A 14,190-nucleotide genomic window follows, 5' to 3' on the forward strand; every position below is an offset into this window, starting at 1 on the left:
CAGTGTAGATACTCAGGTGCTGGGCAAATAAGGTATGACCCTTATGGGTATCAAAATGCTGATCAGGTAAAATTGTAGGAGGAATTTTTTATTCAGCGCATGAATTTTGAGCCTTTAGGCCGACCAAAAAAAAAAAAAAAACAGAAAAAAACAGGAATGAGCACATAATTTGATAGCAGCATGCACATGGTTTTCATCATCAGTCCGACTCAACGCTAAACTTTAATAAGAGTCCATGCAACTAGAGTGCGTCAGTGAATGAAGGCTTTTAGGGAGAATAATAACAAGGTTGCGATGGCAGGGTGACCCGGTGGTTAGAGAGATGCTGAACATCCAACAGCTCCAAGGGGACTTTTCCTCAACCTGACCTCTGAGCTCCCCATGTAGTGGGGGGAGCATATAGTGGATATCCCTATGGGGAATAATAATAACAGCATTACTATTACTATGGCCCTTATTAAACAGACTTAATAAGCACGCCTCAGTGGTGCAGACTCTGGCTTTGATCCAAAATCACCATGTTGAAGACGAAAAGCAAGAAGAAAAAAGTGCTGAGTCACAGTAGATGTAACGCCGGCTATTCATCTAAATCAGGGCTTCCCCAAGACGCTGCAGCACAACACAACAGCCAGGCATTGCTGGGATGTTCGTTTAATCAAAAACTGGGGAGGCAAAACCACCCAGTGACTGAAATAGTGAGGAATAGCGAGTGGGAGCAGAATATGATGTTGCGTGGTGTGTAGACGCACAAAGTACGCAGGTGGTGTCTATTTGCGGCCTGTCTTAGGTGGGCAGGTGCACAGACAGACCTCACTCCCCTCCTCCCTGCCTCCTACTGTCACGCACAGCACTCAGGGGGAGGTAGGGGTGTGTGTGTGTGAGTGTGTATGTGTGTGTGTGTGTGTGTGTGTGTGTGCCTGAAGGTGCCTGACCTGGTGAGTTGTCCTCCTATGTCACACCGCTGTTCCAGCTTTTACTGATTCTCGTTGCATGAGTCAAAAATATGCAAGGACGTTTCATTTCCTCCACGCTACACCGTGCCAACATTCCTTTTGTTGCTCTCAAATCGTGAATGTGTAGATATCTACAGCAGCGCTTCGGTGATCAGCTGCACCTTCAAGAGTGTGTGTGTATTGCTGAGTGTGTCTTCCCTCACTAATGAATTTGAGAGTGAATAATTCAGTTTCACAGTGACAGAAGGGCAACGTGCATCACTGTTAATTATTCAACACAATTGTAACACATGGGCCATATGCTCTTCATCGTATGCGTGTCTTACAGATGTACGCATGGACACACACACCCACACAAATATATAAAACACACGTTAATATTCACATGGAGAACACAGAGGGCAAAGTGAGTCATAACTGCACTTGTGTGCTGAGGTGCTTTACAGTTTCCTCTCCTCTTTTTTTTTTTTTTCGCGACATAATGGGGTCATGATCTCAGCCCCCTACAGGGAACGATCCAGGCAGAGTGTAAGACAAGGTCATCCCACACAATGAAAAGACAGGTTGCACTGCTGTTAGGTAGGTAGTAGACAAGGGCATATTGTGGTTGCCAGTGTTTCCAGCAGTGGCAATGAACGTGCACAAGCGCGCGTGTGTGTATGTGTGTGTGTGTGTGTGTGTGTGTGTGAGTCTTGGGTGTGCAATCAAAACCCCAGATACTGTAGCCACCCTCCTCACAAGATAGAGGACATTCTGTCGTGCAGAGGTGACCGCCGCTCCCTCTCACACCCTTTGTGCTCCACAGCCTTTTTTTTAATCAGGCATGGAGCGATTCCAGGTTTTACTATAACCCCTGATAAAATATCTTACATTTAGTTATACTGTTATATGGTTTTTGTAGCGCATATTGTCTGGCATCAACCAGTCAGTTCTTCTTATTCTCCTCTGTCTGTCTAACTGTCTAATAGCTCAATGCAAACAGAAGCTGTCAGTTAACACTGCCAACTCTTGCGAACACACTTCCCGTTTGTGATCAGCTTCATGTTTCTGCAGACTCCGCCGGCCCATTATGCGTGATGACACATTAGCTTGTTAGCTATGTTAGCTATGTTTTAATCACCCACCCTGGATAATTGTTTAATTTAAATCCAGCACTCACTGAAGTGGTCGTAAATGTGTTCCAGTCGGAGAAACACTATTGGTGTATGTAATTCATGCAATTACACATAAGTTAACATATATTTCATATGTTAACTCATGACATTGGTTTTGTTATTATCTTAAGGCAAACGGTTCATGGAGTTGATAATTTAACATGGAAACATGGTGAAATTATTTCAATGTGTACTAATAATCATTTAATATTTACAGCATACCTTGACAGTACTGCAATGCATTCAAAAACCATGATGAACTGTGGTCACGATAATGGCGGGTTTGAATTTTCATATCATCCGGTCTCTACTCGCTATAGAGCCGATGCTTCTTTTATGAGTTGAGGACAAAGGCATGCTGGCCAGAAGAGTCTTTGTTTCAGTGGGTTGTGTTATTTCCACCTGTTCTCTCTTGCTCTGATCCATGCCTTTGCATTCTGATGAGCCAGCAAAGATGCTCAGGCACATAAACCAGCGCTTGACCTTCTCAGCAAGTGGCAGGTAGCATACATACTATGCCTGTTAAACGCAGCATTAAAATAGTCTGAATGGATCAAACCATTACCTGTTTGACCTGAGAGGATAGTCATGCACTTGATACTATAGGACCAGGGACTATATGATAGTCGGTAGAGTAAAGGATGCTAAATAGCCATGGGAGGGAATCTGAAGTGCTGCAGCATCAGAGTGGTGAGAGCATGGTGTGTTTCTGTGGTTCCTGCTGAGTGAGAGACAGTGAACAGATCACAGGTCATTGTTTTCTCTCTTGGGAAACAGGAGCTTTAATTACCGACACACCGAGGCAGGACGTCTATCACTCTGACAGGTCAGCAGTGTATGACTGAGTGTGTGTGTGTGTGTATGTGTGTGTGTGTGTGTGTGTGAGAGAGAGAGAGAGAGAGAGAGAGAGAGAGAGAGAGAGAGGGAGGGAGAGAGAGAGAGAGCTCATTTGGTTTGACCTTACTAGGACATGAACCTGCATGGTCAAGTACAATATTTTCATGACAAGAGATTGCTCACTCTTCTGTTTCAGAGCAGAGTTAAGTCTAACTGGTTTCAACATTATATCCAGCAAACCAAGCCATCTCACACATAAAACACCAATTCAGGTGCACAAAATTTGTGAGGGAGCCCATAAAACTAAAGAAAATGGTATTGTCTCTGTGTTACAGGCTACAGCTTTAAGACACATAATACCTTCAGTGAATAGCAAGTGCAATAACAATCCTCACCAGCAGATGCCTGAAGCTTCCATTATAATAACAATTGCCACAACAATAAATCTGGTAATGAGCTGAGGCTGGCAGATGAGAGAGAAAACATGCAATCACTGCATGCAGAGTTTAAGTCTGTAATATTTTCCCTTCATGTGAAGTCGTGTATATTTGCTGCTGAGTGGCATCTAAAGCACACATAAAGAAAGAAGACTGAACTATTAGATTTCAAATGCTGAGAATATTTCTCTGTAAATGGGCAACAAAAAAAGCATCTCAACTCATCACAATAAGTAAATAAGAAGTTGCCTCACCTCTCGTCCGGTCAGGACATGTCGTGCAAGCTTGACCTTGGCAAAATTCCCCTTGCCGATGGTCTTGAGGAGGCGGTAGTTGCCGATGTGGGGGTGATCCTCGGTGGAAGTGAAAGAGTTGCGGCATCGCGGCAGGCTGTGGCGACTTGCAGACTTTGTCGGCGGGACAGGGGGGTCAACGAAGCCATCCACCGACGAGTGCTGCAGGAAAGCCACATGTGAGGAGATCAGCAACATCTTCTTTCCCTGCCTTGCTCAGCATGTGGCCACTGACACCAAACAAACCCACTGATTCTGTCCACAACGTGCAGAAACTACTACTTTAGCACAACTGCCTGGTCCACTGTAGCTTTTGGCACACACACACTAATCTCAAAGGACCCTAAAGCTCTCAGATACTTCGGTGCACACACACACACACAAACACACACACACACACACACACACACACACACACAATGCAGCAAGGTTCCGCAGTGGAGGAATGTATGTGCCAAGACTGAGATATTGGCTGTGCAATAAGAGATGAACCCTGCAACCGGGATTCAGATTCAGGATGGGGATCCAGTGTTCTTTCAGTGTGTGTGTGTGTGTGTGTGTGTGTGCGTGTGCGTGTGCCTACCTACATATACACACACGCACACACACACACACACAAAGCCATACCATGCATCAAGCCCATTTAAGAAGAGAGGGAATCAGGTTCCCTCCTCTCTCCTGACACTTTAACCTCTTAACCTAAAGACCTCATCAACCACCAGACAAGATGGCAGATAACAAAAGAAACCTGGTTCATTTGACTGTGTGTCTTCGAGGGATCCTGAGAACCTTTAAAATGTGTAGGACAGACTTAAGAATTTCCTCTTTTTCTTCTTGTTCTTTTTTTTTCTTACTCATAACACTCTTACTAGCAAAACAGTCGGCCCAACAGAGTTATGCCTTGGTATGATGACGAGGCATGTGGAGGTGATCTAGGAACAGCTTGATAGAAGTACAACACAGCAGAGAAAATGTAATGGGTCACACAATGTTTTTCCCAATAAATATTAACATTACCTCATCAATCACAAGGACAAATAATCAGTTCAGGTGCTCTCTCCAGCGCTTACAGACCTGATTGCAGCCAGGGGAGTAGTAAATCACCAAATCAACCAATCAGCTCCAAACACTAATGAATTATATCTGCCATAAGAAACACGTCAAGTGTAACAGAATGAACAACAATATAAATGTTTAAAATCTGATTATTTAGATAAGAGGAGTGTTAAACATGTAGCCAATATGTACAGCTATCATTAAAATTACTAATCTATCCATTTGATTTCTCATATGAAAAGAAAGAAAATTCATCCAGTATATTGTATTTTTTATATTTTATATTCCCCTTTATAAGAGAAACCTACTGGATGGATCAGTAGACTTAAAGTACCATACCAGTGATCTGCATGTTTAGTGTAATATCTACAAAATTTATGTGCTTCACATTTCTGCTTATCTTTTCCAAAAGCAAGCAGTTATTGTTTAGAGCCCTGATAGCATTTTCCTCTCTTTTATCCAGCCATTGGTTTCCATTCATTCCACTACGATATGAAAATGAACTTTCAGACATCAAACGTTCTTCACACCTGTATTCCATCACCGTAACGAAGTCGTCCACATTAGTTCTCCTAAGAGCTGCAGCACTGCTGTGTTTTGATGACTTGAAGCTACTCCGCACGGCTTTACAAAGCCAGTTGTCAGTTCTGTGGTTTATGAATGGTGATTACTTTGATAACCCTAGAAGCCGAACATTATATTGGATGTTTCATTCAAAAAAATTAAAATTTGAAAGTCAGGAATTTTAATTATATGTGGTGACCCGTTAAGTAAATCCACATGTCTTGCAAAGTCATTTGTTGCAAATTGGCCCATTTACTACAATTTCCCCACATCTGCCATCCAAACATTCAAATTACTGGCGTGGTCATTTAACATTTCCACTAAAGAAAATACAGATTATTCTTTTCTTCTAGATAGGCATGCCAAACAATACCATTTTTCTAAATATTTCTGTATTTTAATATATGTGAAAATTTTTATCAGTTGGAGAGAACACCTGAACTGACTATCTGTCTTTGCGTCTGATGTCTAGGCACTCAAAACACTGCTCCGATAAATATCATTTACTAGGAACAGTGTACATTTTCTCTCCTCAGATGCTTGTTTTGGACTCAGCACCTGATTACTTGACATGGCTGTGTCCACCTGTTAACCCATAAGTACAACACTGGCACAGCAGCCACACGGCCTCTGGTCTATTTCCTCTCCACTACAACAGCTGCTGATGTCACTCCAGGTCAGAGATCCTATGATCCAGTGCTCCTCTGCACCACACCCAGCCAGAGAATAAAGGCTCGGTCTAGTTACTCAGGCTCCCCTGCTCCCCTTTCACCGGGGTAATGCTACACCCAGCAGGGTGCGCGTCATCTCAGCCAGCCTACATCCTGACAGAGAGAGAACCACACTGCATGATCCAAGCAGTCCCGCATCGCTGTGCATGTGCGTGACACACAGAGAGGGAGAGGCAGGGAGAGAGAGATTTTGATTGAGTGCTTTTCTAAGCCCATAACCTTGTGTCTAATGTAGCAAATGACTGTCCCAGGTAGCCATGATGGAGGAGTTTGTGTAGCTCCCTCTGTGATTGAGCAGCTGTCTTTCTCATATTTGCTGCGGGTGGACGTCTGGACTAAAGTGGCTTTGCTTCTTTTCATCAGCTTTACATCAGATCTGTCATAAGGCGGTTTCATCCTTCAGCCACATATGTGCACTTGCGGACACACACACACACACACACACACACACACACACACAAAACAGTTGGCCCGGCTCCACATTCAGTAAATTAACCGAGGAGCATCTGGACAAGCAGGTGATTTAGAGTGCTGGAGCTTGATTAATACACAAAGTTAGGTTCACTTGCCCATCCATTAACTCAACAACTAAACACACCCACCCACACACACCCACAAGCACACTTACTTTGAGTCTTCAGGGAACCAAGTTACACAAAAAAGACACACCTGTACAGACACACACACACAAGTAAGAAAGCCAGGAGAGAGCTTCTTCTTTTTTGCTGCACTAAAAGCCTCTTGTCTCTCTGAGTAATAAAGTGTTATGCAATGCAGTTCACCAGCTAGTGGGCCCTGGGGCTGTATACTGGAGCCGAATGGAGGGAGGCTAGGCTGGCTGGCTACTGCCAGTGCTGTTTAACAGCCTAGCCGTCTACGTTCTGATACCTAAAGCTACACAGAGTGGGCTGGATCAGCATTCCCCCAAGCTACTGCATTGCTTAAGACTGATCAAAACAAACTCTGATATTTGAGAACTGATATACAGTGAGCAGATAGCTAACATTACTATGTCCCTGTAAAATTAGCATGGATGTTTTGATTTTATTCAGTCATCTGCCTCTGCAGCTAAAAAACAAAATGTAATTCCTAGTGTTTTACATGTATGTATGTATAGGGTTGGGTTGTATAGGAAGATTATATTGATACTGGACATGAGACTAGACATTGTCTGGGATTATAGATATTGTAATATTGTGATATGGCATAGGGGGTGTCTTCCCCTGGTCTTAAAGGCTGTATTACAGTGAAGAGATGCCATTTGCTGAACTTATTAGACTGTTACAGCTGTTGCATTATTTCCCTCGACCAGTTTGGTCATCATGTCAACATTACTAATGACTAATGACAGGTTTATCAAAAATGTTGTGTGTAAATGTCTTATGAATGCAATATTGTCATAGTTCAATACAAATATATCTATACTGATATTGAGGTATCTGGTCAAAGACATTGTGATAGATATTTGTTTTTGTCCATATTGTCCAGCCCTATTTCTAATGAAAGGAGAGCCACGGTGGAAATTCCATGTCCAAACCTGACAAATGTAATGATTTAGTAAAGACTGGTTCCCTACAAATATAAATGACTGCCTCCAACTATTTTCCACTGTCTGTGCTTAGGGATGCAATGCAATATGGATCCTGGTTATGATGAAGCTTTATTCTGTGCCCAGTCTCCTTTCCAGGAAAGGAGGAGAACCTAGATATGTCAGAGCCTGTCAACATGAAGTAGTCCTCATTTCGTCTATTCTCAAAAGAGGCATAATAATATACCTTGTGTGTGTGTGTGTGTGTGTGTGTGTGTCGGGGGTGGTTGTTCATAAACATTCCATCACAAGGTGAATGGGAAATCTCCCACGGCTTAAGTCATTTCATTGCCCTGCTAATAAATGGCTGTATGCCTCATCACTGTAGTGGCAGCAGGATGGTGAATAACAACCCCCCAACCCCCACCCCCGACACAGAGCGTGCAGTTATAACAGGGCCCAATAAGTGATGGATGTCACATTGCGATGCTACCAAGCGTTGCCATTGAAAAGTAGGGCACCACCCCCCCGCCACCTCGTCCTCTCCCCCCAAATCCTGACGTTCTGGACTACAAAATACCCCCAGTTGCACGAGTGGAGCAACACCATTTTCTCACAGCCTACATTGGCAGTTATCAGGGTTACAAGCCTGAACATTTCGATTCAGCCTTCGCGTACACATTAAAGGCAGCGTACTGACGCACTGCGTTGTTTAGGCTAACGTTACCGTGCACAAAAACCCGGGAGATACACGACAAAACTGCAACCTAGCTCATTCCTTTATTCTAGGCTACCATGCCTTTATTCCCGTCAGAGGGGGAAAAAAAACCCTGAGAGCTCATTGGTCGAGTCCCTCTGCAACACTGTAGCGTGAAAGCGCTGCCATAAACCTGTACTGACCAGTGCGCAAAATAGCCCAAACCCCGGCGATTATTATTCCGTTAAGACGTCCAAGCACCCGCCGGTGTCTGCGGATACAGCACTTACATTCTCCGTATCTCGTTCGTTCACTGTGGGCAATGGCGTTCTGGTCGACATCTTGTGCTTCACAGGCCGCTCAGCGATGCAGCGGGCTGGGCAGAGCAGACGCGGTGCGGTCCGACGGGGAGAGCGGCGCCTCGGTTCCTCTCTACATCCCCAGTAAAACACCGCAAACAGCGGCCTTTACCGCAGCATAGCGCGCACAGGGCCCAGCCAACACGCCAGATTTTCTTATTGGCTTTGTGCACTCCCCTCCCGTAGACTAGTGGCAGACAGAATAGGAGGAAAGAGAGGGAGAGGGAGGGAGAGGGAGCCAGAGGGAGCGAGGACAGAGAGAGAGAGAGAGAGAGAGAGAGAGAGAGGGAGGGAGGGAGGGAGAGGGGCAGGCCAGGAAGATGCGTCGAGAGTGGACGGGTCTGCGCAGCGCATCTCAAACCTCCCACCAGGAAGGATTTCTCTCTCTCTCTCTCTCTCTCTCTCTCTCTCTCTCTCTCTCTCTCTCTCTCTCTCTCTCTCATACCCATACAGCCCTTTTCTTCTTTTGTCTCGATTTATAATAGCTTATTCAAGTCACCAGAAAATATTTTTGCCTAAATATGCCTTAGAAGAACACAGGTCTTAGGAAGGTTATGCCAAACACATCCTCGCTACCTTGCGTCTGCAGAAAGTGTGGAAATCATTAATTGGTGTTATTTTGGAATATAACAAAAAATATAATTTACTTTATGGATATGTCATGATTTTTTGGCATGCATCAGCTCATTGGCTTTATAGGATGAATCCGCATTTCGTCTAATGGCTCAGCTATTTATCATCTCCTGGGTTTATTTAGTTATTTATTTATTCGGGCAGTGTGATAAACAGAGTCACCAGAGGCCTAGTTCACGGCTACAGCCTGTGTTGCACGGCAAACTGGGCAGACTTTGCCATCTGTTGGAGCGCCACAGCATTACATTCCCCGCTATTCCTCAATAGCCATGACTCATACTGAACCAGCTTTACTAACCAAAGAGGGCATGAGGCATATAAGCAGCTATCATTTAGTAAGGGCGTTTTTTTTCCATTTCTATTCCATAATAGCATACCTGGGATTTTCTGGGTGTGGCGCTGATGAATGCGCGTGCGTGCGTGCATGTGCGTGTGCGTGCACAGTTTGTCCACTAGGTGTCAGGCTCCACCAATTTGTTGCACGTCTGGCGTAGTAGGTTTGGCGGCCCAAATAACAATTAATGCTACTGATAACTGCACATCAGATTTCTTGAATTGGCTTTATGTTTATATTTTGTCCTTCTATGAGCTCCTCTCCTCATCATTTTACAGACATGTCATTCTCATGTCATATTAACAATTAGCCTATTAGAATGGGATTTAAGTCTCTTCTATTAGATGTCATGTCTTTGTCTCTGCAATGTTAGAATGGGGTTCAGGCAGACAGTGCACCTTCCAGGGGTGCAACATGGCTCATGATTTGCCGCACAGAGCAGAGGCCCCAGCCCTAACAATGGACACAGCATGACCATAACTTATCACAATAACTGATGGATATAGGACCTGAAAGGCACTGAGAACATTAGGCCTGTTTTTGTGGGTTCGAGGAATCCGTGGTTTATTTTTCACTGATCACCAACTTGATTCCATAACACAGACTCAAAATGCAACCCCATCTCCCTCCCTCCTCCATCAGGTTAGAGTTACTATGCACAGATAAATTTCACACACAAATGTTATGTCTTCAAATTGTTTTCAGTCAGAGATACTCGAACAAAATGCAAGGAGATCAGATAGTCCAACAAAACAAAAAGGGTCCAACACTGATTCTTGGCGAGTAGATGGGCATTTTTGGAATTCTACATCTGATCCCAGTGTGGATCGGGTCCCAACATAGCAGATCTTATCCCCCCGAGCCCTAACAACTGTGACCAGCTACCCGAGGCAAGCCAGGCACATCCTTTTGCTGCTAATAGTGAGACATTTGGCTGTGTTTGGTTATCAGCTATTTTGGATTTGATTACATTTTTCCCTTGTCTTCTGTTTGTCTGAATTTATCCAGTTACATGATGAAATCAAACTAAGTGGACGCATTTTTTCCCAACTTGTGTTCATCCAAATGAGTGACTTGTTTACTTGGAGAGGAGAGGCTGTCTCCCTCAAAAATAATCAATGCAATTCACCTTCCTCCCATGGTCTGCTTTCCAAGCTGAGGCCCTTCACAGAGCACATTATTCTGTCTTGCCTTGGGATTTGCATACTGTACCTGAGAAGCTCTGCTCTGGAATGTAATGGGCAATGACACTGGTTTAATGAGTGCATGTACACCCAGGGCTAAATGCAATTACATGCTCTCACAGGCAACCATCAAACACCGGCAGCTGTTAACAGCCATTTAAAGAGGATGGTCATGTAGTTAACTGTATTTGTAGGAGAAAGGGAGAGAGACAGAGACACAGAGTAGAGTGACAGAGAGAGGGTGGTGGGGGTGCGGAGAGGGCTAAACTCATTACAAGACAGATAGTGGAGTAACATCTGTCAGCACTGGTGCTTTACTGTCCCTCTTGTTGCCTGACTCAGTTTCAACAGTGAAAGTCAAGTCATGTTTTCCAGTCAGGACAAAATGTTTGCACATGTCCTGCACAAGTGTGGGAAATACCAGAGTACAAAAAAAAAAAAAAAAATGCATTTCTTTAAAAACAAAAATGACCTTCACATGTACCCATTAAACTCACTCTGATTCATTTTTAAAAGGAAATTGGTAAATAGAATGAAGCCCAACTGGGATAAAAACTCATTTCCATGGAAACTCTACACAACATTTTTTTTTTTTTTTATGGATATAGCTGCAGTTATCACTTTCAGTAAAAAATCCCAAGGGATTGTCCATTAGAATAATAAAAAAAAGCTCATCATTTGAGATCCTTGCTTTAGAAACCTGTTAGGTGCACACCTTACAAGGCAGAGCTTGCTCTCCCCTGTCTGCTCTGACAAGTCAATAAAACCCACTGGTATGCTGAACATTTTTGGAAGGGGAGATAGATATGAGACAGCGTTGGAATTTGATCAGGCACGGAGCCAGCCTTCTGTTCATCACAGAGCTTTCCAGCAGTAACACACCCTCCTGGTGAGCACACCTCAACCTGAGGAAAAGTATTACTGACTGGCACATCAGAGACCTGGGCCCACCCTTAGCCTCCTTCTCTGCCTGCCTGCCTTCATCCCTGTCACACATGCATGTGCACACACACGCCCACACGCAGATACACATGTACATGCATACACACACACACACACACACACACACACACACACACACACACATACACACACGCACACACACACACACACACACACACACACACACACACACTCACTCATACACACATGCACTCTCTGTCTCTGGGGTTGCATGGGGAGGGATGGCAGGAAAGTGGAAAATATGAAAAGTGGATCATCCAGCTTGAAAATCCAGGGCAGATGTGAGCTGACAGGGTGGGAGAGATGGAAGTGGATGGGAGTGTGGGGTGTATGAGAGAATCCCAAGATTTAGTAAGAGTTGTGAACTGGTGGCTTTTCAGCACCACAGTATTGGGCTCCAAGTTTATGAAAAGTGACCAGCTTGTGGTAAATTGTGGCTGAGTATGAAGATGGAAGAGTGTGTGGTGCAGGTTGGGGAGGTGTTGGGTGGGTGATTATACATTTTTCATGTTTTCTGTAGCCCTCCCAACAGCATAAAACGCACTATATCTCATAGCAACATGTTCTCCTCCTATTTGTTTTGCTTAATGCTAAGAAGTGCTTTTATTAGTCTTGTATCCAGTTTGCATGCATGGCCTAATGGTGTCTATTTTACATCCTTATTGTTTTAGGCATATAATAGAAATTAAAGAAATGGCTTGCTGCTGTAGTGTGTGTATGCACTCACCACTATGGCAACAGATTGAGCCTCCTCAACCTGCTCTAAATAAAGCAACGTTTTCATTTGATGTACTGCATGTCCAAGATTTGGCATAGTTCCCTCTTTTGACCTCTGTTACAAATGAGAAACACTTCAAGGTGCAGTGGGCGCTCTGAGAAGAAAGATCGACTTTCCCCCAGAGTTGAACACTCACCATCAAAGTCCATTTACCGTACCTGGGGATAATTATCATCTTTCTATATCATGTTTTCCCTTCTAATTATGTCATAATTCAAAGGCTTCCCTAGCGAGCTAAAAACGGTCAGGTACGTCACCATATAACAAACTCTTCTCTGAGGAACGCGCCTATTAATTGTCAGGATATAATTACATTCACAACACCCCAAGGGCCCGTCTCGTTTAGTCATCTCTGAGTTACTGCTCCAGAGTATAATTAGAGAATGTAATCACACAGGTATGGACCTCCAGGATTTATTTTTCAGCCTGACTGAAGGCCGATTGAAACTACATCTGTGGTTGGGCACCAGGCAGGGAGTGTTTACAGCCTGGCAGATGTTCAACAGCCACATGCAATGGCACTAGGCAGCATACCATACCAACAGAGTTCACCGCAGTGACACAACTTACACACACAAACACATAAACATGTGCACATGAATAGGTCGTTCTGCTAATTTGTCTGACATGTGTATATTCATGTTCCCCTAAGAGTGATTTCTTGAGTGTGGTGTGTGTGTGTGTGTGTGTGTTTGTGTGTCCCTGTGAATGCCCATGTGTGGTTGTGCCACCCTCGTGTGGCACTTCTGCCAATGTTAACAGGTGACCTCATCCCATTATATCTTTCCGATCTCAAATGCCATCCAATAAACTACTCATTTCTCACCTCTTCACACTCTCTCCCTCTCTCTCCATTAAAATGCTTCTTACCTCTCTCCATAACACTCACTCTTAAAAGACCCCAGCACAGGCAGGGCAGAACATACAGTAACTGCACAATATTAAGTGTTTGTGAATTATTTCCCGGCGTGAAGTGATATATCACGTCAGTTTTCAGAGAAATTATGTGATGTAGGTTCAAACCCAGATACCTCCGAGGCTAGTGAATGTCTAAATTAATGAAGTTATGCGGCACAGTACAATCCTTTCACCACGGATGACTGGTGGGCATTCCAGCTAGGTAAAAACACGATGAAAGGTAACTGAGTTTGAATTGTCCTGGTATCACATCTGTCCTGCATATGTATCTTCCCTGCAGGTGAGCCAGTTCCCCATTTGGAATAACAGAGCCTGGCCTCCAGGTTTTGTACAGAGGAACACATATAGATGCCCTGAGGCTGTGTTTAGGGTTCACCAAATCTCCACAGAACAGCTCTCATCTTCATCAACGTATGACATGACAGACTATTGGGTACCACTTTACAGTAAGGCAACCCTTATAAGAGGTTTATAAATGGTTCATAATCAGGTTATTTGTTTGAAAGCACTTTATAAATCATTAATAAACACAATAAACAAATTATAACACAGTTTTCATACATTCATAGAGGCTCACTATTTGGTAAGATTAACCCTAACCCTAAATTATTGTCGCATTACATCTATTCTGTGAAATCTCAGATGTTGCTTGTTGCTTAGCTAACTTTACTTGATCTTGCCAAATAGTGAGCCTGCATGGATATATGAAAACTGTTGTTTTTGTTGCTGATTAATGATTTAGAATTAACCTGATTAATAACCTAACTATAA

At 43.7% G+C, this 14,190-nt stretch overlaps 1 protein-coding gene across 2 annotated transcripts in view; it reads right to left on the reverse strand.

Annotated features, from left to right (window-relative positions):
• The window catches only part of LOC115372333 (serine/threonine-protein kinase MARK1-like), a 32,545-nt gene extending 23,713 nt beyond the window's left edge, over nt 1–8,832 (reverse strand). The window contains exons 1-2 of one of the 2 annotated variants that reach the window (XM_030070138.1): nt 8,541–8,832; nt 3,636–3,836 (exon numbers count right to left, since the gene is read on the reverse strand). In XM_030070138.1, coding sequence (XP_029925998.1) covers nt 3,636–3,836; nt 8,541–8,591 — 252 coding nt within the window. In that variant the 5' untranslated portion in view covers nt 8,592–8,832. The remainder of the gene's footprint in view (nt 1–3,635; nt 3,837–8,540) is intronic. The other variant, XM_030070139.1, reaches the window with a different exon arrangement.
• Nucleotides 8,833–14,190: the final 5,358 nt, after the last annotated feature.

This window comes from Myripristis murdjan, chromosome 15, assembly GCF_902150065.1.
Source record: "Myripristis murdjan chromosome 15, fMyrMur1.1, whole genome shotgun sequence".
Lineage (NCBI taxonomy): Eukaryota > Metazoa > Chordata > Actinopteri > Holocentriformes > Holocentridae > Myripristis > Myripristis murdjan.